General features: G+C 47.9%; 1 protein-coding gene and 1 long non-coding RNA gene across 9 annotated transcripts in view; both read right to left on the reverse strand.

The window, feature by feature from the left end:
• Positions 1-18,472, reverse strand: part of IRX5 (iroquois homeobox 5) — a 29,930-nt gene extending 11,458 nt beyond the window's left edge. For 2 of the 7 annotated variants that reach the window (XM_081921674.1, XM_081921675.1), the window contains exons 1-3: positions 17,704-18,348; positions 15,424-15,829; positions 14,324-15,100 (exon numbers count right to left, since the gene is read on the reverse strand). In XM_081921674.1, coding sequence (XP_081777800.1) covers positions 14,324-15,100; positions 15,424-15,829; positions 17,704-17,952 — 1,432 coding nt within the window. In that variant the 5' untranslated portion in view covers positions 17,953-18,348. Of the gene's footprint in view, positions 1-4,808; positions 5,266-7,872; positions 7,988-14,323; positions 15,101-15,423; positions 15,864-17,033; positions 17,672-17,703; positions 18,349-18,406 lie in introns of those variants that run through there. The other 5 variants (XM_081921672.1, XM_081921673.1, XR_014171028.1 and 2 more) reach the window with 5 other exon arrangements.
• Positions 1-23,325, reverse strand: part of LOC309377155 — a 180,295-nt gene that overhangs the window by 153,385 nt on the left and 3,585 nt on the right. The gene's annotated exons all lie outside the window — the stretch shown is intronic.

Here is a 23,325-nt window from a genome sequence, read left to right on the forward strand (position 1 = left end):
CCGATCGTTCTTTGGTTTTCACCAATCTCCCCCTCCCCGCATCTTGTAGAGGTAAGGAGGCTGCAGGAATGCGAGTCTACAATCAGCCATCTGTCAGTTACAAGTGGCTTTTTTCTTTTTTTGGTCGTGAGGAGAGGGCCGAACGCTAGGATACGCTTTCGTGGCGCTGTGGGGCGGGGTGGGGGGAGAGATTGGAGGAGGGGGAAGCAGCAGCCTGCCCGCAGACTTTCCCTTCTTCCTGCGGGTCTGTCTCCGAACAACTCCACTCCAAAGGAAACAGCTGGGCTGCATTGCTCGCACCCAAAATTAATTAAGAGCTCCGTTCGTGGGGATTTGATGATTCAATAAAAACCCAGACTCTCATATTCTCCTCTGTGGCTGCAATGATCCACTTCACTTTCTCTCTCTCTCTCTCTCTCTCTCTCTCTCTCTCTCTCTCTCTCTCTCTCACTCTCTCTCTCTCTTTTTTTTTTTTAACTGGGGGGAGATATATGTCCCTAGATAGGACGGACCGGCCTCTTCCCCTCCCCACAAGCGAAGAGGGGAGGGTGTTTCCAGATTGTCTCTAATGCTCACACTAATTCAAAATTGCCACTTGTTTGCAAGGTTCGGGGAGGGAGGGGCGCTCCCTCTCCCTTTTCAAAATGATCGTGATGAGGAACTAACTAGAAAGTGGCGGTGGGGGGATTGCCAGTGCTGTCAAGAATTAACGTATTGGTCATTTGGAAAAGCAGCTGGTTTGGGGGTTTTGGGGGGGGAGGCGGAGGGGTCTGTGTGTGAGACGGTCTAGCGCCTTGCCAAGTCCAGATGGCCTAATACTCTAAGCAGGTCACGTAAAAAAAAAAGGAGCGGGGAGGAGGGGGAGAGAAGTGGTTGGTTAGGGGAGGTCATGGCTATCGCTTTACACGTCGTGAGCCGAATTCGATTCGGCTCTAGGGACCCCAGGTTTTGACGGGCGAGAGTGAGGCTGCGCGGGGGGTGGAGGAGTTTCTCTCGCGGTTAGTTAATTCGAAGCAAAAGAATGTCTGGCGGCAGCCTGTGCAACAAAAACCACAATTAACAACAACGCCCACTTGTTTTGTTAATTCCTTTAAAAGCAAACAAAACTTTGCTCCCTCCCCAGCGATTTCAGTTTGCAGCCCCCGTCTCAAGCGAGAAGAGGACTTTCCCGAGTTTTTGAAGCGTCTCACAGCCTAGAAGGCTCAGGGTGGAATAGAAACTCTACCTCGTTAACCCAAGGAGGACTTTTTTTAAGGGGGGCAGGGGACTCACTTTAGTTGCCCAGTGACTTCCGAGAATGGAAAGCTGCGCGCCAGATTATTTAATTTCTCCTTCCTCACCCCCAGGAACGTTTGACTTCAGTGCAAATAAAGACAGCCTCAGAACCCCTTTCAGTGAATCCGAACCTACCTCAACTCAGTCTAGAAGCAAGAGTATTTAACGCGCGTTCACGCTACAGATATTTTAACGCATGTTAAACTCGCTGATTGCAAGGATAATCCACTAATAAAGACCAGAGCATTTTATTCCGGATATGTTCACCTGGAATGACCACCACTAACAAGAGCGGCATTAGGACAGTCCTTTCACCGAGTCATGCAATGGGGAAACGGATCCTTTTGCCAAACACGGGGATTTGAAGAAAGAAAACGCCTTTAAAAATAGGTGCGGTTCATTTATCCAGCGGAAATCGCCTGAGCCATATTTCATATGCATCAACTCAAGTCTTTGGGTTGCCTGTTGGGGGGGTGGCGTTTCTGGGTGGCTGTCTTCATGGGTGTAGCCAAGAGGGGCAGGGAGAGACAGCTGACCCCCCCCCCAATCAATAAAAATGCAAACTGAGGTTCTGCCCCCTACCAAAAAAAACCTGGCTACGCCCATGCCTGTCTTACCACAAGTTCTTAAACTCATCTCCCTCTTTTGAAGCAATTGGATATTTAATATCTCTTTCAATCTCTAGAACATGCTTCCTCAACCTCGGCCCTCCAGATGTTTTTGGCATGCAACTCCCAAGATCAGTAGCTAGCAGGGCCAGTGGTCAGGGATGATGGGAATTGTAGTCTCAAAACATCCGGAGGGCCAAGGTTGAGGAAGCCTGATCTAGAAGACGTTTTGTATTAGTATGTCACATACACTCAAAGATTAATTATATACCACTTTAAGAGATATGCTGCCCCCACAAAGAATCTTGAGAACTGTGGTCTGCTAAGAGTCGTCTATCTACTCTCTGAGAAACTACAATGTTCCCGGGATTCTCTGGGAAGTGGCGAGTGGGGAATCCGGTTTGAGTCCAAATACCTGGGCTTTGGATTAGTCGAGTTGTCTGTGGATCGGGTTCAAAGTGGACGCTTTTAATTTCAGCACCTTCCAATCAATGAGCCCAGGCCGGTTCATCGGATGAAACAGATTTCGGGGTCCGCTCAACTCCAAGCAGCTAATGCTCTCCTTAATTCTCTCTGCACCAGGTCTGTCTATCTATCTATCTACGGTATATCTATCTATCTATCCATCTATCTATCATCTATCTATCTATCTATCAATCAATCATCTATCATCTATCATCTATCATATCATCTATCATCTATCATCTATCATCTATCATCTATCTATTGGTTCCTCCTTTAGGATCTCTCAGGCCAAGTAATGGATCTGAAAACTGTTCCAACTGGAGTCGAGGTTGGACTGGCACCCTTCCTTGGGAGCAAGCCCGTTGAACCCAGATGGACTTACTTCTGAATAAACCTGCATAAGATTACCTGGCACGTTCCCCACCGCCCGCCTTCTCTCAGATCTCTGCTGGCTCCCACTGAAAGGGTTGTTCAGCCCACTTACCTGGTAGGAGTGGTAAACTCCAAAGTGTTAGTTTACAATCCTTAGGTTAGTTCTGAGTAAACACACATCGGATCTAGGCTACAAAAAGGGTTCCAGGCTGGCAGGATCGTGCTCTTTTACATTGTTGATTCGTGCGCAGGGTACGTGTGACTTTATTGGAGTTCGCTGCTTTCTTGTGATCAAGATGATTATTATTAATAATAATAATAATAAGTGAACAAAAATCGTCCTCCTTTTTGGAGGCTGGAAGAGAGAAGTTTCCCCCGTAAACTTGATTAGTTTAATTTATTATATGAGTATTATATATCCTAAGTACATGTGGTATTCCACCTCCCCGCTTCTTCCTTTTCCCCCCAGGAGAGGACCAAGTCGGAGGAGTGTTTGAGCATAAGATGTGCCAAAGAGGGCAAGAGATAATTGGTGGCAAGGGCTTGCCCATCAGAAGGTCATCGGTTCGAATCCCTGCGAAGGGGTGAACTCCAGTTGTTCGGGCACTGCTCCTGCCCACCTAGCAGTTCGAAAGCACACCAATGCAAGTAGATAATTAGGTACCGCTCCGGGGGAAGGTAAAAGGCGTTTCTGTGCGCTGCTCTGGTTCGCCAGAAGTGGCTTATCATGCTAGCCACATGACGTGGAAGCTGTACACCGCTACCTCGGCCAGTAAAGTGAGATGAGCGCCACAACCCCAGAGCCGTCTGCGACTGGACCTAACGGTCAGGGGTCCCGTTACCTTTTTAGCTACCAAAAAAAGCTACCAGCAGCACAGGACCGGAACTAGCAGGACGGAAGTCTGTCTGCTGCTGCGCGAGAAGCGAGTGGGCACTGGTTTCTTTAAATTGGGAGAAATCAATAAACGCCATTAGAACCAAACAGTTGAAATAATTTCCCTGCCCAATGGGCATCCTGGCTTTCCATAAAATCCATGCAGTGCTGCGTTGCGTTTTATTCCTGCCTTCCTGCTCCCCGCGCCCCAAACCAGCGTTTCTAGTCCTCATGATCGCAAGAGACCAAAGTTTTCTACTTTGCTAAATGTAGACAACCGTTGCAGGATGGAGAAGATACACGAATCTATGCAGCCCTTCTTCACTCCTGCATAGACTACCCAATCCTTGAGGCAGTTTCTACTAACGGAACAGTAGTTACAGCGCAGCTCACTTGGAGCCTATTGGCCTACTGTACTTTATTTGTTAGGCATCTCCCACTCTCAAAAGATGTTCACCTCGCAAAGGACTTTGCTGTCTTTATTGTGCTTGTCCTCACAACAGCCCTGTGAGGTAGGCCACTCATGAAGATTATGAATGTGAGAGCACAACACACTGGCCAAGGCCACAGGATGTCGCTCCCAGAGCTAAGTCCAGAAACCCTCACTCCTGTTGCCTGTTTGGAAGAAACAGGCAAGACCACAGCCCAACTTAGGTGTAAAGATTCCTCTTTGCCTTTGACGCTTAAGCCTTGCAGTTTATTAGCGAGAAATCTCTTGGGTTTTTTGCTTTGGAGATGCCCAGTTTTTTTCCCTACCGCAGCCATCTTCCTCCGAAACCAGTTCGGATTAGTCTAATCGAACTTCAGGGGAGCTAAACCGAAGTAAATATCCACTAACTCCTGTATGGTGCCTGGCTCCTTGCTGGATGTCAGTCCGTGGGAGGGAATCAGAAAGTCTCATGAGCTTCACTCAGAAGAAATCCCGTTGCAATCCGTGTGATTTAAATGCAAACGAAACCGATTTGAGTTTAGTTACCCAAGGCCCCTAGAATATCTCCCTCCATCCTTCCCCGCCCCAACTCAGTCTTTGTGGATATCTTTGGCATTGGGGAAACAGCTGTTTTGGGAGCTGGTTGCACAAAAGCTAATATATACTCTCTTTTTTGGAGCAGGGATTTCTCTCCTCTTTCCCCCTTTCTTGCTAGAGCATGACAAACTCTCCCTGTTTCCCCCTCAACCCTGAAAGCAGCGTGTGAATAAAACAATTTGGAGGCTACGGAACCATCTTTTATTCATACTGCCTTTAAACAAGAGTGGAAAATATATTCCCACCGGCCCTCAGACCACTGGAGCCAGAGAGCGGATGATCTTCGAAGCCAGCAGCATGCTTTATCCTCATTGGGAAAGTGTGCCTGGAAACTGGCGTGAAATCGGTTTCAATCCGAATCCTCCGAACCCCTAATGACCCTTCGTTTTCACCATAGGGTTTCAAGAACTGCACGCAAAGGAAAACTAGATCCCAGATTCATCACCACACACACTCCACAATAAAGCGAAGTAGAATTCGAATCAATGTAGTCACAATAAAACATCGGGAATGACAGTAATACGCAATCACTAAAAGCGGGGAACGCTCTCTGGTGATCATTTTAAATTCGGGTCTAGCTCTGGAACCGGGTGTGCGTGGGAACTCGGATGTTAACCTTTCGGAACTCAAGCCGGAGTCAGCATCTGAGTGGAGAAGATTTAAGGGGTAAAGGGGGACCCTCATCCCCTGACACGTGTGCGCATATGTGTATGCCCAAGCTCCCTTTCCCCTTCCCCAAATCTCTTTTATAATACCACTTCAGTCAGAACATCCAATTCCCCATATTCGCAGACCATTCGAAGCAAATCAATGGGTTTAGGCAAGGTTTGAAAGCGTAAGGGCTTGAAGTAGAGAGCTCTCACTCTGTCACCGCAGATCTGTGGAGATGGTTCCTGTGGGTGTTTACTCGTAAAAAAATCTTACTGAGAGCAATTGGACTTGTGCCTAACTAGGGTGTGGAGAAGTGGACAAAGAAAGTCTGGGATGTGGAAGGGGACTTAGCTAAGGGTCAATTCTCGGCTCATACCTGTGAAGCTCACTTAACCCTGCTTCCAGTCTCCTTCTCTAACTTACCTTGCAAGGCTGTAAGTGAAGATAAAATGCGGAGTGGGAGGGAGACGGACTCTGCGGGATTATTTTATTATTATTATTATTATTAAATAATAAATACTGCCTAGAATTACATCTTTAAGCAACTCTATCCTGTCCAGGTTTTCCTACCGCTTTAAAGGAAGTATCTTCCTGAATAAGTGTACACAGGATCGCAACCTTTAAAAAATAGTAACATTCGCGTTATTTACTTATTTTTTATATATAATAATAAGTATTCGAGGGCCCTAAAAAAATCGGTTTGTACTGCCCAATCCTATCTACATTTTGCTCGGAAATATATCCCACTGAGTCCAATGGGGTTTACTCCAAGGTACAGTACGCAAAGGACTGAAGGTCTGGACTGCAATCCCGGGCACACTTCCCTTGGCACGACGGGTCCATTTGAACTTGGTGGGACTTACTTCTGAGCAGACACGCATAGGATTGCATTGTTAAGGGCGTTTTGCAAAGCGCAAACTGAATCTGACATCAAGAGGAGTTTTAAAATCCCTTTGGATTAGTTTTCCTTGTTACGGATCTGTTCGTTGCAGGTGGTTTAAATGATCATAAACTCCGAGGAAATGTCAGACAATAGAGTCGTATTCTTGGTGGGGAAGTTTCTTCCTCCCGTTAAAAGATGGGGCGCGGCAGGTGGGGGAGAGAACCACATTCCTATTTTTTACCTTTTCATCACCAATTAAGCCTCCACTCCCTTTGAATCCGGAGGGTTAGGTTAGTCTTTATAGAGTAAATCTGTTCTTCTTGGGCAGCAGCTCTTTTAACGAGCCCCTCAGGAGTCCCAGAGAGGGTCACCTAAACCAGAGCAGTTGCGTTTACATGGTAGTGTGCTCCTCTGCCTTCTGCGCGTTTCCTTGAAATAGTTGTTATTCTTTTTTATTTTTAACAGTTTGGAAACCGCTTCCGAATACGTTCCTAGGGCCAACCCGCCTCCCGGAAGGAAGCACTCGTTAATCTGCAATTCACGTCCATGCAAACATACACGGGGTCAGACACACGTAGGAATATTTCGGTTAAACTGGTTTGCTGGGTGTATGACCCTCTAGAATAGATATTGTTAGACTACAGTTCCAGTCATCCCTGACCTTTAGACCGGTTGGCTGAGGCTGATGGGAATTGGAGGAGGGAGGATATGAGGAAGGGGCACATGGGTCTACCACCCCTTGTTCCAAGCTCATCTTTGTGGAAGTTTATGCAGACATTGAAATCAAGTCCTGGTGGGAACCTTCCTTTCAGTACTGACTCGGTCCAGGGAGGCATGGTGCAAAGGGTTCTTTCCTTCTGCTGGGGAGGAAAGCCCGCATCTGGGATGGAGGGTGGGTTTGGAAACAGGCATTTGATGGTGAGTTTCATCGCTCTCTCTTTGGAAATGATCGACCCCTGTTTTGAAGGCCTCAGTCAAATAGTAGCCAGGAGCCTTTTGACCGGAATCCCAAACGAGTAGAGGTGAAAAGGAAAATGGTTTTTGCAACACTGGTGATTTCTCTCCCTCTCTCAACTTGAATTGAATCTAGTCAGTTCCATGCTTTTTGTGGGACTTTCCTCCACACACGCACACTTCGCCTATTAAGCTTACAGCTGGGCGTTCACTACAATCCTAAACACGCAGACTAAGGAATAAGCCCGTGGAAGTGAATGGGATTTACTCCCGTGTAAACATTTAGAGGATTGCTTTCCCAAACCCACGTATCTCCCCCGCAACTATTACCCACTCAACAGAAGTGTGAGACCCACTGAACAAAACATATCCGAGTAAATATGCATGGGCTCGAGCTGAACGCCCTAGTGGATCTTTGTTACCCCCCAAGGAGGTGATTTCGGTATTTCAGCCGCCCTAAGAGATGTTCACATTTCGATTGTTTTCCCATGTTGCTGTTTTCCCAGTTGAGACAGATCCTTTGGGCTCTTACTCAGGAGAAAACCCCACTTAACGCGGTGGGGCGACGCCGACCTGCCTAGAGAATCCACCTGTGCCTGTTTAGCTCCTTTCAGTGACTGCTCTTCGCAGATCAACTGGTTTGAGGATCGCGCTAGACAAAACGCCTGCACTCAGTTTACAGGTCCCCGAAAGCCCTGCGCTCCAAGCAGGAAACCTGACCTGTAAACGTAGTTATTTTGACTTCGATTTATATGCAACCCACTTGCTAGGAAGCGCTTCCAAACTCGGGCTAAAGGGGAGTGTGAACTTTCTGGGACTTGTACCTCAGGACGACTTCCCGGCTCCCATCACTTTGATTTGCAGGTAAAGCTGCGCCCCTGAAAGGGAAAGGAGGGGTGAATAATCGGCTTTTAATCGGCATGCGTCTGAAACCCAAACGAGCCGATCATCAGTTAATTACCACCGAGTTTGTAACAGCCTCTGATGACTGCTCTCTGAAGTGCTGTTTACTCCAACCGTAACCTAAGAGGAATTTTCTTTTTCTGTTTTTAGGAGGTTAAGGCCGCGGGAGCGGGGTTGCCTCGTTTTCTCCCCACCCCCTGAAAGTGAGATCTACAAGTTATAAGTCTGCAGCGTTGAGGAATGAAGCAATATTTGGAGAGGGATCAGAGACAGAAGGATTCTGGGTTTGAAATTACTGCTTCATTATGTTTTCATTAAAAAAAAAAAAATCAGAGAAACCACTTTCCCCCAGACCATTCCGGGGCGCTGGCAAACGGTTTGCAGGCGTTTTTGTGTTTGGACGGAGGGGACGGTTAACCTCACCTCGCTGCGGTTTGATCTGCGCGTCGCGGTTTTCGATTTGCAGAACAGAGATCTGGCTGGAACACGAGGCCAATCAGTCCTCGCAGCCCCTATTTAAACCTGCAACATGCACAGCCCTGAGCTTTAGAAGGAAACCTCGATCTCCAAACGAGCGTCAGCTCGGAGCCTTTCAAACGCTATCCAGGGCATGTGTGCTTGAAGAGGAAGAAGTCTCGCACTCTTAAGCGGGCATCAGGATTGTGATCCTAGGCGAAGGGACTCCGAAAGCAGTGAAGGCTTTTTTTCCAGGAACGCGTTTGCATGCTTACTTAATCCGAAACAGGTTTGCTTGAAAGCCCCATGGTCCTCAGCAGGATTCCCTTCGGATGGGGAACGTAGCTTAACGCCACACCGAGGGCTTCAGAAATGTTATGACCTGGAAGTCAGTATACTTTGTGGCATTGACGCATTTGGGCGCCCCCAGCCTGTTGCCCTATCTAAATTCACGGATTTCGACGCCACTTGTCTCCCTGGCCAGTACCTTTTCCATTCCCCTCCGCACACACTTCCAGTACCACCCCTCTTTCAAAATACTGGATCCCAGCCATTAATTCGGATTTGCCCCCCCTCCCCATTTGCGAGAATACTTCTATTATCCCAAACTTTGTTTTCAAGTCCAGCTGTTTTCTCCCTTTGTGTGAATGAGGAAGATAGCTGCACGGCTGCCCTCCCCACCCAAAAAAACCTGCACACAACCCAGGATGGATTCACACTCACTGCAGGTTTAATAAATTAGTCAGAGATCCACACGTTACACCTTTACACGAGTTTTCTCTCTCTTCCCCACCGAACGTTCGAAACGTCTCAGAAAGCTGGAACCCTGGACTGAAACTGACAAGCCTTCTTCTTCCACCACCCCACATCCATAAACTTCACGGGGGGGTGAGTTGGCTAGCGCACACCTACCCATTATGAACCGCCTTATGTCTTGCTTCTAACGCCATGCAGAGACCACTTGTTATATTTAGACGACGAAAAGCGGTTCCTTTCACTAACGCAAGTGGATCGAAACTGGTTTGACTCCAGCTACTTTGCACGTTGCGATTCCGAAGTAAATTTAACTGGAATCAATGGGAATGACTTTCCTTTCGATATCTAATACGTCTGATTACTCCTAATTGGAAGAAAATTCCACTGGAACCCATAGACCTTCTTTTAAAGTATTGGTGTGTGTTGGGGGGGGGGAGAGTCTATTTAGCACCACGGCACATCAGCCTCCTACCAGATTCACGTGGTGTCCCATTTTGGATGCTCAGGAAATTTGTTTTGCCCCCCCCTCAAAACAACAACAACAACACAGCATACCTAAACACTATTTGGGGTGAAATGACTGTTTTGTATGTAATTTCCTTCCAAAAATCCAGTTGGTGGGAAATATATTCAACGGTTGCACCCAGCCAAGTTTTACTTAGAGGAGACACGTTCATATTAATGGACTTAAGTTTCTCTTGTCCAAGAATTTCAGTGCGTCTACTCTGAGTAGAACAAACATTGGACACAACTCTAAGCTCCAGATTTTTTTAGATCTTTAGACATAAAAACAAAAACCACCCCGTTTAAAATAAAAATGTAAATTTGTTTCGGATGTCATTGTAAACGCTAATTACCATAACATTATTTTTGCTGCTATAAAAACAACAACAACCCGAAGACATGTTTTGCTAAGGGTATACGAGACAAATGCATGTTAGTTACACATGTATTTAAAATTTCACCTGGAGAGGAGAGTACACTTAATTTTTTTGGATTTATTATCTATTCATAATCCTAGTTCAGCCTTAACTAGAATCAAGAAGGACAGCAGGCCGGTTAGTTGTATCTTAAAGGAAATTGATTAATTCCCTTAGGAATTTAATACATCAAAAGAAACCCTTATGGAGACTGCTGGCGCGCCTATTCAATATGATCATTATTATATAGAAGGAACCAAGGTTGACAATATTTATGTTTAAGTTACTAACCTTATATTCTGAGTTTGTGTGGTGTGTCCCCCCATTCAAAGACTGAAAGAATCGTGGTTATTAAAATTATAAATAACATCAGCAACAGTCTCGAGGTTGTCATATACGTGCGTGCTGAAAATGGCCGTAATTATTTTTTTTATAAAAACCATACCAAGTATAACACGACTTTCTTAATTTTATTTTAGAATGTCGGGAAGCTAAACATTATATTTATATTTAAAAGGCGCCTTTCAGAATTGAAAGATCGGATGGCCATTTCTAACAGGCCAACAGTTTCCCCTGAACTCAACTGAGGTCAACGAATCATTCGCAACTTCCTTTTTCCTTAAATGATGGAAGTAAGTTCAACAGGTTGATTTGTGGAGTATTCCCCCCCTCCCCGCCATCACTCCCCCTCCCCACATCACAGTTCAGATGAACGATTTGACCTGGGCATTGAATCGGTGCTTTCTTTGAAATAATTATTTACAGTATTCTTATGGCCCTAATATGTGATTGTTTACACGTTTAAACAGCTTTGACTTCTTTATTTAGATTTATCGGCCAGGCTAAAAGAGTATTTATATATACCCCGTGGTTTCTTGGAGGAAATCAAATCACATCTCGGTCGCTGTGAGGGTGAAAGGAAAAAAGATTACCCCCACCCGCAAATCGTTTAACTGTATGTAGCTAGCTAAACCAATTAGCAGCTAATTAATTATGCGGGTCCAGTCGAAGTTCCGAAAAGCTCGCAAAAGATTTATACAAATATAGGGAGGCAATTTTTCCTATTTTCCGAAGCAGTGACGAAAGTCACGGATAAGTGGCTAGGAACTGACATCCGTAGAAAATCCAAAGTAATGTGGAGGGGGCGGGTATTCTCTCTCTCTTTTTGCAGGAAGGTATTTAATAATTTTTAAATGCTGGAAGAGGACTCCGAGTTGAAAGATTAAGCAAACGAATACAAGTTGTCGCTTTTCTAAAATCGACGAAAATTCATTCCCATCCCTTTCAAATCAATGGCGTTTATTCCCGACAAAAAAATTTAAGGCTCCCTGTGTTTAGGAAACAATCAAGTCAAGCGGGTAAGCACCAACTTAATTTCCTTTCGATAACGTGGGTTCAAGGCTGGGATGCCAATCAATTTCCAAGCAGGGGTGAAAAATAGAAAAAGAAACCTATCTTATTTTACTTCTGAGTTGTGAGTTTTCTTTTGTCTTTAATTCTTTTTGTATTTTAAGGGCAGAGTTTTCCTAAATATTCAATGCCCCTTTCCCATTAATGGAAGAGATCTTGAGGGGGGGGATACTTTCAATTTTCCTTTCTCCTCTATTTAAAAGCCCATAACCCTGAGACCTGGAAATAAATCCCCCAAAGAACCGGCAGTATGTGTAGGAGTGAGACCCTCACATCAAATCAGGACCCTAGGTGGTTAAGTTTCCTGAGCTCAAAATGATTTAGCAAATCGGAAATCCATCTTTCTTCGGAGCCTCCCTTTCACCCCACTCAAGTTTCCCGTGGATGTGCTAGATTTTTTTTATAAAGCGCTTCTTGTCGCTCCCTCTTTAAACTCGCCCAACTTTCAAAAGATGAGCGCTATGTTTGAAATTCGGTACAAGTGTGACACCTACCTGTGAATTTGGGAAGCAATCCAAAGGCGACCCTCCTCAACCTTCCATTTGTATGTGCTAATCTCCGTACAGGCAGCACGCACACCCCGCCAAACCATCAAGTGCTATTGCAGAATGGAGCCGCCAATAGTAGGGGGAATAATTTTAATGCTAAACTTGAGGCTAGCAATGCAGGGAGATATTTCCTCTCTCTCTCTCTCTCTCTCTCTGTGTGTGTGTGTGTGTATTATACACGCACAACTGAAATGTCTGTCCGTATACACACAGAGAGAGATGCACACAGTACATGCACAAACAGAGCTATTTATCCATCTGTTTCCCCAGTGTATTCTTTTTTAATATGTATTCCCCCTATCCCTCTCCGTAAAAACTCTGCAGACCTTTGAAATAGTAATAAGGGATAAATCTGGCATAAAATCGAACTCATTAGCAAAGTTCACGAGCTGACTGCTTTGCATAAAGCCCGACACTGATTAAAAGTAATTAGGTTAAGAGACGGTCCGCTGTTGCCATCCTGCGCTTTTGAGAGCACTTCCACAGGAAATCTCCATCCTCTCCTCCTGTGTCCCTGTATCCATCCATCCATCCACCCCGCTCGACTAGCAGCAAGCTACAAGCGATAGACGTTCAGAGGCGCCCGCTAGCATCCACGGGACTGGGTCCCTAGGGGGACGGTGGGGCAAGGGAAACCGGGGGCAGCCTTAAGACAGCAAGCTGACATATTCGGCTGCGGGTTTTTATTTTTTTATTTTTTTTTTTGAGGGGTGGGGTTGCTGCTTTTGCTGAATCAGTTCATGGGTCCCAGCTAGCTCAGGCAGGGAGAGTCCAAGGTCTCTCTGGCAGAGATCTATCCCAGCTTTTCTGCCCGAAACCCTTTAAAAAAGGGGGGAGATGCAAAGAGACCGGACCCTGGGACCTTCTGCGCGCTTAACGAGGCAGAATTAGAAGGCCACTCATCCTACGCGGGGATCAAACCCACAGATTTTCAGACTGAATTAACTCCCCTGACAGGCACTCATTAGATCCGGAACGTCACCGGCGCTTCCTTTCACAAGTCAATCACCTGTACATATTTCACTGCATCCTCCCTCCCCCGCTCACCTCTCTATACTTTCGCCTTTCTTCCCGGTCCCACCTGTCACCAAATCCATCAGGTGGAACTTATGCCAAATGTAGAGGCTTTGCCCAAATCGCCTGCGTTCAGGAAACATCCGTCCCTCACTTGGAAAAGTTACTTTCAGTTAAATTCTTAGAGTGCAGATTTCCGCTTCCCCTCCCCCCTTCCCCCTTTTAAGAGTGGTGGTGGAAGGAATGTACTCTAAATATGTCTTTTGTTATGGGTCTCCGCCCCAACCCACATTTCCTTCTGTCGGCTCCACTTTGCCATCAAAATGAATAAATAAAATAATTTGTATTTTTTTTAAAAAAAACAACTCTATGCTTTGATTAAATACCGATATTTGACAAAGGGGCATCTGCATTTTTATACTTAATCCCGTGGGTTGACCGGCTTCTCCCGCTTCCCCTAATTAAAAAAAAAAAGTTCTTCGCATTGAGTAATAATATAATACTACTAATCGTAATTCAATAGGCATAAAAATTTAATTTAAACTTGTATATATATATATAGATAGATTTTAAAACTATGAAACAATTTGGGAAAAGACACAGAAATGTATATATATATTTATATATATATATTTATATTTTATATTACCAAAAAAACCAACATTGATGGCTGTACAGGCGGTGGATTTCATAATTTACTTCAAAGATAGTGTTACCGATTTAAATACAAAAAAAGCTACATTAAATATACAGAATAACATTTCATACAAATTGTTTCTGCCTTCCCCCGCCCTCCCCATGTGGGTATTTCCCCCCTCTTCCCGCACTTCCTGCACTTTTTACCTTAAGACATTATTATTATTTCTCCTCCCAAGAGCTGCTTACTTTCTGCTTTCTCAAATAAATTATACCACTGATTTTGGAAATTGGAATGGTCTGGGTTTCTCCCCCCCCCCTCGTTTTCTTGCTTTCCTCCTTCCGCACTTAGTTCTCTCCTTTTTTAATTAAAAAAGAAACCTCTGCCAAAATCAAGTCTGAATTGGTTGTAAATAAATTAAAACCAACAACAATAAAAAAGCAGAAAGAAATAGACAACATAAAAAATTGAAAAGAAAAGAAAAATCAAGGGAGAGGGGATAGTCCGGTCGTGGATGACGAAGAGGGTTTTTAATCTGGGAAGAAACTCAAGATTAAATATGCGACATACCTTTCTTCAGTTCGTAAGGCGAGTCTTTACTAAGATCAAACTGGGACTGACTTCTGAGGATTTTAGTTTCTTTAGCCAAGGCTTCCGCTCTGTTCAAAATAGTCTGGTTTAATCCGTTAAAATGGGGGCTGGGGTTCCCCGCCGTCGCCGCGTTGCCGGAGAGGTGTCCGAAAGAGCTGTAGTTCGTGTAACCCGGGTAAAAGGGGCTGGTGGTGTAATAGAGGGGCCGCGAGAGGACCGAGGCGCCATTGGGGAAAGGGCAGTGCGTGGAGGAAGGCGACCGCGCCGTCGGGGATTGCGCCGAGCCGGCTCCAGCTAAACTCGGAGCCTGCGGGGCCGCCTCGCCGCTGCCCTCCTTCGATTTGTCCGCTGAGGTGGCGATCTCCGCCAAAGACCACAGTTTAGGCTTGGAAAGGGCCCCGGCTCCCGACGCCGCTGCCGCCTGCGGAGCCGCCTGGGGCGAGTGGATCACCGACGTCCCGTTGCTGGAAGGCAGGAGGGGGTGCAGGTCCGTCGAAGGGGGTCTGTACTGGGCGGGCAGCGGGTGGGCCGGCTGCGGGTCCTCTCCTCCGGCCGGGTGCAGCTGCTGGTGCGCTTGGAGAAGGAGGCGGCCCGCTGCAGCAGCAGCCGCTGCCGCCGGCAGACAATGGGCCAAAGGCGGCGAGGCCCCGGGGCCTCCTTTAGACAGCGCCTCGTCGGGGGCCTCTTTACAATCCGAGTCGCTCAACGCGCCGTCGGCTTCTTTGCCTGCCGCGCCTCCTTTCGGGTCTCCAGCACCTGAGGACAAGGGCAGAGGGAGGGCGACACACAGTCCTTGAGGCCTCTCTGGAGTCCGATCCTCGGCCTTCCCACCCACCCCGTCGAGTCCCAGGAAGAAGAAAAAACACCTTCCCAAAGCGGGCCTTGTAAACTACTCTGGAACCAAGGTTTTCTGGGGACGAATCCAGACAGTTCCTATTTTTTCCCCATGGCCGTTTCAACCCCATTAAGTCTAGCGATTCCCCGCTCCTCCCTGCCCCAGACAGACTCCCTTGCCAAAAAGCGTACAACCCAGTTCACCTCCCCAAATCCCTCTCCTCTCATCTCCACCGGCAGCTTACCTATCTCGATCGCCTCCAGATCGCCCTTCTCCTCCAGCTTCTGTGGCTCCTCCTCGTCGTTCTTCTCTAAGTCGATGTTCTCCTCTTCCTCCTCGTCTTCGCTCCGGTTCCGGGGAGTCCAGGTCATTTTATTCTCCTTTTTGAGGCGCCGCCGGGCGTTGGCGAACCAGGTGGAGACCTGCGTGAGGGTCATCTTGGTGATGATGGCCAGCATGATCTTCTCGCCTTTGGTGGGGTAAGGGTTTTTCCGGTGCTCGTTCAGCCAGGCCTTGAGGGTGGCCGTGGCGTCCCGGGTGGCGTTTTTCCGGTAGGCCGGGTCGCCGTAGGGGTAGGATCCCAAGGGAGCCGCGTAAGGGTGGTACCCCAAAGAGCCGGCCATGCCGGGGGTGTGGTCGTAGGGCGAGCCCTGGAGGAAGGAGAAGGAGAGGCAAAAGCGTCGCCTGAGGTGAGAAGGAGACCTCCTAAAAAATCATTCTGGAAATCCATATCTCTGAGAAATCAAACCATCTCCCTCCCGTTTGAAAGGGTCCTCTCCACAATACGTGGTTGTACCCCCATCTCCATAACAGACTCGGCCTAAAAGTTGGAGTGTCACCATACCTGGGGGTGGGAGTCAAAATAAGTCTTTCCTAAGCTAAACACGAGTTGCCCACCGGTGTCTGAATGCGACCAGAAAGTGTATCTCACCCACCCACTTCAATCTCTGCCAAATTACCAAGCTATAAACAGTAACAAATTACACCTCAGCCTCCTCCCCTTCTAATTGAACGCAACCTTTTACACAAACCCACACACACCCTTCCCCCCCCTTCACTTGGAAGCATGACAGTGTCTAGACAGATAGCAAGCTATGCCTCCATGACCCACCCCCCACTCCCGAGGGGCAATTTTCCCGACAATAAGCCTTAAACCGAAATATTCGGATTCAACTCTATTGCAGTCCCAGCGTTTCCAAGAGGCCTAACTCGCATTCTTTTTTAAGAAGCTGCGTTATTTAGATTGGAAATGTAACGAGAAGAAGCAGTTCAAGCATGGAAGAGGAAGCCCTTTAGTTTTGGCTTTGTTTAGTTTCAGGAGGGAATAACCACTTTATTCGCTTTCTCTTTGTAGATTTATTGAGCTACTGAAAGCGTTTCTTTCACATAACTTCTGGACAGATGTTTCCAGATGTATTCCATACTGCCTGAGATTATTGTGGAAGGGGTAGGTACATTTTTTTTTTAAAAAAAGAGAGATACTGAAACTTCAAAAAAAATCTTTTTGTACCTTTTTGTATCATCATCATCAGACTGTCAGTCGGCATCCTGAGATGAAATTATAGCTCTGCAATATTTGGGGAGCCCGATTAAGACGGCAGGGAAATGGCAAAGGGCAGAAGGGTCACCCCCTTATCCAGCTTTTCTTTTGGGCATCTAAACTGCCGGATTTGACTTGAATTAAAACATCTGAAAATCGTACTGGAGAGTGTATATGTATCTATAGACACGCACCTTCACTGAGACTCTAACTCTCACACGCTTTTCTAAATTAAAATGAAAAGGCACAAACCGAAAGCCTCGCTCTTCTTAGCCCCTTCAAGATCAAAGCTGCGTCCCTAATCACAAACTGACCCGGAGTCACTTTGCGGGGTTGACTTCCGAGCAAACACGCTTAGGATCGCCGTGTTCTGCTGCTGCGTGGCGACCTGGCGTGCTTTTACTCGCGCGTAAAACAGCAGCCGAGGATCGTGGCGCTGCCTGGCTTCCTTGGGAGCAAATGTGGAGCTTACTACGGAGTAAAACCAGATCGCGCTGCAGCTCCCGTTCAACTCTTTATTTGGGGGGGGGGCAGGGGGTGCTGATAGTCCAGAGTTAAACCAGCGAGGAGAAAGACGCTGGCCGGCTGCAGGCTTTCTTGCGAGAGAAATGTCCCATTGATCTCCGCGCAAGAATCCTTCGTCCTGCAATCGATTTCTTTTTAAGAAAATGCGGTAGGCTAACCATCCACTGAGGAGCTGCGGCCATGGAAGGTGCCAAAATCCACGGGCAGCTTTTCTTTCCTGCACCCCTCCCTCTGCACTTCATCTTTCTCCACTTTACCTGCCGCTTTCTCCTATGGTTACAGCCTGCAAACCCTCCAAGCTCCAGCCCCCTGGGTTATTTCCTCAACTCCCCAATAACACCCGCCCCGCCAAGTCTTCGTCCCTGAGCTCTGGTTCCATCCCTCTCTCGGTCTCCTCCTTTTCCCACAAGCGGCCGGCGTGGAGGAGGAGGAAGAGGGCGACCCGAGCGCTTCCCTTACCACGTAAGAGGAGAAAGCGGCTGCGGCCGCGGCCGCCGGATCAGCGCCGTACTGGAGGTGTGAGTTGTAACCCGGCGAGGGCGCGCTGAAGGCGGTGGAGCCGGCGTAAGGAGAGAAAGCCGAGCCGGACGACGATCTGCCCAGCTCATCCGTCCTGGGGCCGGAGATCACGCTGGTGCTGTACGCCGGGCAGGAGTAGAGCGCCAAGGAAGCCGACGGCTGGTACAAATAACCCTGAGGATACGACATGGCCAGAGGCAGGCATATACCCGCCAGGCAGCGAGCGCACAGCCACCACCGCCGTCGCCAGGAACTGCGTCCGTCCTCCCTCCCTGCCTCCCTCTCTCCCGGGCGCCCTGTGCGTTTCTCTCTACGGCGAGCGTCGTCGAGGTCTGCCTCCGAGGGTGCTTCTACAAGCCGGGGCTAGCGGGCTCGACGCGCGCGCCCTCCTTCGCCGCCTCTCCAGTGCAGCCGAGCTGAGCTTGGACGCACTCCGGCGAATGGCTCCCTTCTTCTTTTCTCCCCTCCTCTTCCTCCTCCCCCTCTTCTCCTACTCCTTCGCCTTATCTCTGCCTCCCTCCTTTGGACGGAGAAGGGCGCTCTCTCTCTCTCTCTCTCTCTCTCTCTCTCTCTCTCTCTCTCTCTCTCTCTCTCTCTCTCTCTCTCTCTCTCTCTCTCTCTCTCTCTCTCTCTCCCACCCCACTTTCCTTTGCGCGCTCCGCCAAAAGGTCCGGCCAAGACGCGAAGTTGGAAATCGAGGATTCTGACGCCTGCGACGCAGCGCGGCCGAAGCTCCACCTTCCGCGGGTGTTGGCAAAGCAAAAAGGGGGGGGGGAAAGTGTGGGGGGGAGAGAGAAAAGAAGAGAGGGAGGGAAACGAGAGAGAGAGAGGAGGAGGAGGTTGGCTCCTGCTGGGCTTGCCACAACCAAAGCCAACCAGCCAGAAAACCTCTCTTTTTCCCAGCCCCTCTCCCTCTCCCCCCCCTCTCTCTCAAGCTCAACTGCGCCGGCCTCTGGTTGGCAATCAACAGCCAAGCTGTTTAGCGAAGATCACCTCCAACTTTCTTCATTTGCTAAATACACCATCAGCGCAATTTCTCTTTTGATTTATAGCGAGGAGCTTTTGCGCTCTCTCTCTCTCTCTCTCTCTCTGGCTCCCTGCGCTGGAATGCAAAAGGCACTCAGTTGATGAAATAGATTTCATAACAAGATTTAGTAGCCATTAAAACACACACACACGGGGGAAATAAAATCATGAATCGATGCTTCCCGAGTAAACATTTGAAAAAAGAGCAGTTAATGTGAGGGTTTTGTTTTTGTTTCTTAAACTATCTGCAGAGAAGAGATGCAAGAAGATAACTTCTGTTCCACGCAGTTGCTTCGCGATCGTGCTTCTCTTGTCGCTCTTATTATTGTTGTTGTTGTAGCACATATTACTACTGGGTGTTGGTGAGCCACATGGCCCTTTACTCACGAGGAATCCAGCTGTGGATTTCCTCTCCTCCCACCGCTCACTCAGCACTACCCCCTACCCTTTCGACAGCAGCAACTGCGGGTTAAACGGATTGGGCCAGCCGCTTGACACTTAGCGAGGGGGCTTAACGAGTCCTCCGCAGCCTGCTTAAAGCAGCGCGCTGGGGCTTGAAACGCTTTGGGGATGGCTGGGGGTTGGGAAGTCTGCGTGGGTGCCGCGCGGATCGCACCGTTCGGCCTGCTTGGCTCAGGGCGGCGCCAAACGCCTGGAGGCGCGCGGACTGGCAGGCCAGCTCACGCGCTTTGGGGATCGCGGCGACATACACGAGCGAGCCATATTTTGCCAATTAGTTTTGCGTTTTGGCAGCCCGAAGGCGAGTTTGGGAGCAGGCTTTTGGACTGAACTGGGGACGGGAGGCGGGATGAAAACTCAACTAAATATTTCTTTTCGGGGGAGTGGGGTGGCGGAAGGACGTGTCCTAGTCTTTTCTCCCAACCTACCTTGCCGGGTTGCTGTGAGGAATACCGCACTCTCCCTGTGTGTCCCAACTGGTTTACTGTGGATAAGTATCACGGATTCATTCCGCTCGACATTAATAAGAGAAGTATAGGCAACGAACGCACAGCCGCAAGCTCGTGCATAAAGGTCGATGAAGGCCAATGGAACAACTCAAAGGTGCCCAAACCAGGGGATCGACGTCTCGTCGCTCCATTCCCTCGCCGGTCATCTTAGCGGGCTGTTATTTGGTGCAATTGTAGCATACCTGTTGTTACATGCGGAACCAAAGGGCACAGGGCAAACGCCCCCTCAGATGCTGGGGAGACGTTTGTAAATGTGTATGGTTATTTAATACGCACAAAGAATCCAAGGTGGGCGTTTTAAAACTGTTGTGATAATAGGGGCAATTTCTTACCTCCCGCCATCAGCCTCCTTGGGATGGAGAAAAATGCGCGGGGGGGGGGGTTGATAAGGAGAAAAGTGGGGTGGGGTATGATGGGAGAGACCTGCCTGCTGAAAGAGGTTTGTGCAGAACATCTAAAAGAATAAGCCAGGTATCTTTACTACACGCCCCATTTAAAACTCATAAAAGGATAGAAGAGAAAGCAGATTAAAACCATATGGGCCAGGGGGAAATCCACAGCGATCGTAGGATGTAATCGCCTTTGATTCCAGTAGATATATAGCCCAGCAGGAAGATACCTTCGCTTGTAGGAAGATACCCTCTCTCCACCTCTTTTTTGGCGGGGGGGGGGAGGCGGAGATGGGGCTTCGCTTCTGTGAGGTGCCTCCGCATCACCTTGTGGGTGTTTTCTGTCTTCCAAATGCACTCTGTATCCATCTCGACGCCGGCTGATGAGCTTTCGAGGTTTCCTCTCGGGATCCACAGACAATGACACACACACACACACACACACACAGCCAGCCACAATACAAACACGTTTTGCATGCCTGCATCTATCCATACAGCACATAATTTCAGCCCCCTCTTGGCGAAATTCCTGCCCGGCTTGCTGATTAATTTTTTTTAAGGGTGCACAGGGGGGATGGGTCTGGAATGGGGTTTCTTTCCTATAGCTCTGGTCTGGTGCCCATTGCGTGTGTCCTCCTTTCCGCGGAGGTCTTTCTTGCCAGATTGCGGCCGCTCTTTCAGCCACTTACTTAGATGAAATACACAAGCAGCGTGTCAGTTTCAAAGCCACGGCAGCAGCCGCCGCCGCCAGAGGAGCGATGATCGTCCTCCGCTTTTGGTCTTGAAAACTCCGAAGCGGGGAGAACTTTGGTAAAAGCAGCGGAGAAGCAAAAGGCTGAATTCGGCGCCTCTTGTAGCTTGCTTGCTTCTTTTACACACTGGAGATGCGGGACACATTGGGTTTAAATAAAAAAATGGCAAAACCCAAAGAGGGGATAGATTGGAGCGGGTCGGGGAGGCGGCTTAGCTGAGAAAAGCCAATTTCTCCAGACTGGCTTTGAACAGTGGGTACCCATCTGTCAACTAACCGGCTCTTTCCTTCTGAAACTGAAGGATCTAGGAATGTTCTAAATTTCTGACCCCCAGATTCACTCGCGAGCAAGTTCCATTGAAATCTTCCAGAACCATCTTCTTATCAAGTACTGTTATGTGTCTTTTCGGAAGGGTTTTTAGAAAAGAAAGAAGTGTAAATTAATAAGCTTGCTGATTATTTAAACTCGCCCGGGAAAGAGTTGCTCTGCAGTCCACAGACCAGTGATTTTTTATTTCATTTTAACTGTGTAATTACGGAGAAGAAAGGGGGGGTAACTCCCAGGCTGCAAGCCCATGCTCTTGGGACCGAAGACCCATGGAGCAAAATGAGGCTTGCTTTCAGGCAAACGTGCGTAGGTTTGAGGTGCTGCTCCCCAGGAATGATCTCCGGCTCCGCGCACACGTTGCAAGCAAGGCCCTAAGCTTGTCTTACTTCGGAGTAAGTCCTGTTAAATTCAATGGGGTCTCTCCAGGATTACCACGCTGCGCTTTTCTTGCACCCCATCTACTCCCCCTCTCCTCGCCTCATTTCCACCCCCGCCCCTCCACTGCCTGCATGTAATGGTCAAATTATGCCCATGAGGGGGCAACCCGCAACCCAGTTGAACCGAATGTCTTCCAACCATTGACTTCTCCGGCACCGAGTTATCTGCACATGTTGTTTTGCCGTGGAAGACAAGGCAATGCCAAAACTTCAGGGGGCGGGAGAATTCCCCCCCCCCCCATCCATTCTGTTGAAATCTCTCGGAGAAAGAGGTGGTGGACTTCTTTCTCTCAGTGCCTTGACTTGTAGTTGTTAACTCTTCGGGACAAAGGGAGGGGGACGAGGAAGGAGGCGGGAAGCGGGGGAAGATCCTGTCATGCAAATCCGGATTCAGAGCAAGCAAGTCTCCTGGGGTTTCTCCCCCTGCATATTTATCGATTTCTCTCTCTGATCGCTGCTGCTAATTCTTTTTATGCGTTTGAAGGGTGAATTCTTGACTGGAGGAAACGCCTGCTTTAAATAACAATAAGAGCAATCATATAATAAAAGAGCGCCGCGTCTTTTGGTGTGTGTTTATATGTTGTATGATTACGCCGTAATTAGACGGTCTTCAATATAAATTCGTGGTAAAATTTACTTTCTTTTATTTTCTTATAATTGGAAAGAGGATTTCTAGGGGACACACAAAAATCCTCCAGAGAAGGTTGGGACTCGTTCATTTTACTGTATTTATAGCTACGATGTAGAACAGCTAGTCTACTCGGGAGTAAGCTACGTTAAATTCAATGGAAACTGTGTAAGCTCATATAGGGCGGCAATTCAACTCTACGGAAGTAAATTTCCGGCTGCTAAGCTTGCTCACGCGTCCCATGGGAGCAAATCCTATTGGACACGGTGGGACATACTCCTGAGTAAACAGGTGTATAGGTTATGCTTTGTTTTTTTACTTTATTCCTCACGTGACTCACCTCTTTGGAGATTCCCTGAAGCCCTTCCAGGAAATGGAAGATGGGGGCTAGATTCTGTGCTTCAGCCACAGGATCGCACAGGGTTCTTGTGTAGCTTTAAAAACTGCACTATGCTGGTGGCGTTTTGTATGTGTGTGTTTGTAAAAAGTACCCCCCCACACACACTATAAAGCATTTCATTGGGGCAGGGGTGGTATGCTTTATATGCAAAAGGTCCCAGGTTCGGTTCCCGACCTCTCTAAGCAAGGCTGGGAGAAAATCTTTGCTTGGAATTCTCAAGAATTGCTGCCAGTCAGTGTGGACAATTCTAGGTTGGATGGACCAATATTCCTGGTATAAGGCAGCTTTTCGTGGGTTTTGTATGTTTTCAGTTTTCTTCTCAGAGAATGCATAACTGTCAAATTCGGAGTTCTATTTATTTTTCAGCCAGACCACCTGCAAAGTTTCGATCATTCCCACTGCTTGAGATATTAGCAGATAAATTGGGGTTGGGAGGAACCTGGCTGGGAGACTCTACCCACAAGAATTGCGTTAAGCAATTGGCCGAAAGAAGGAAGATTTCTACTGCCCTCATCTCTCTCTCTCTACCCCAATGAGAACTGAGTGCAACCGTCAGTTCGGTTTTATGCACAGTGTAAATCCCAGACACGTAGTCTCCACAAATGCAAACCCCATTGAGCTCAACGGGGCACCTC

The sequence above is a fragment of the Podarcis melisellensis genome (genome assembly GCF_964234715.1).
Source record: "Podarcis melisellensis genome assembly, chromosome: 8".
NCBI classification, from domain to species: domain Eukaryota; kingdom Metazoa; phylum Chordata; class Lepidosauria; order Squamata; family Lacertidae; genus Podarcis; species Podarcis melisellensis.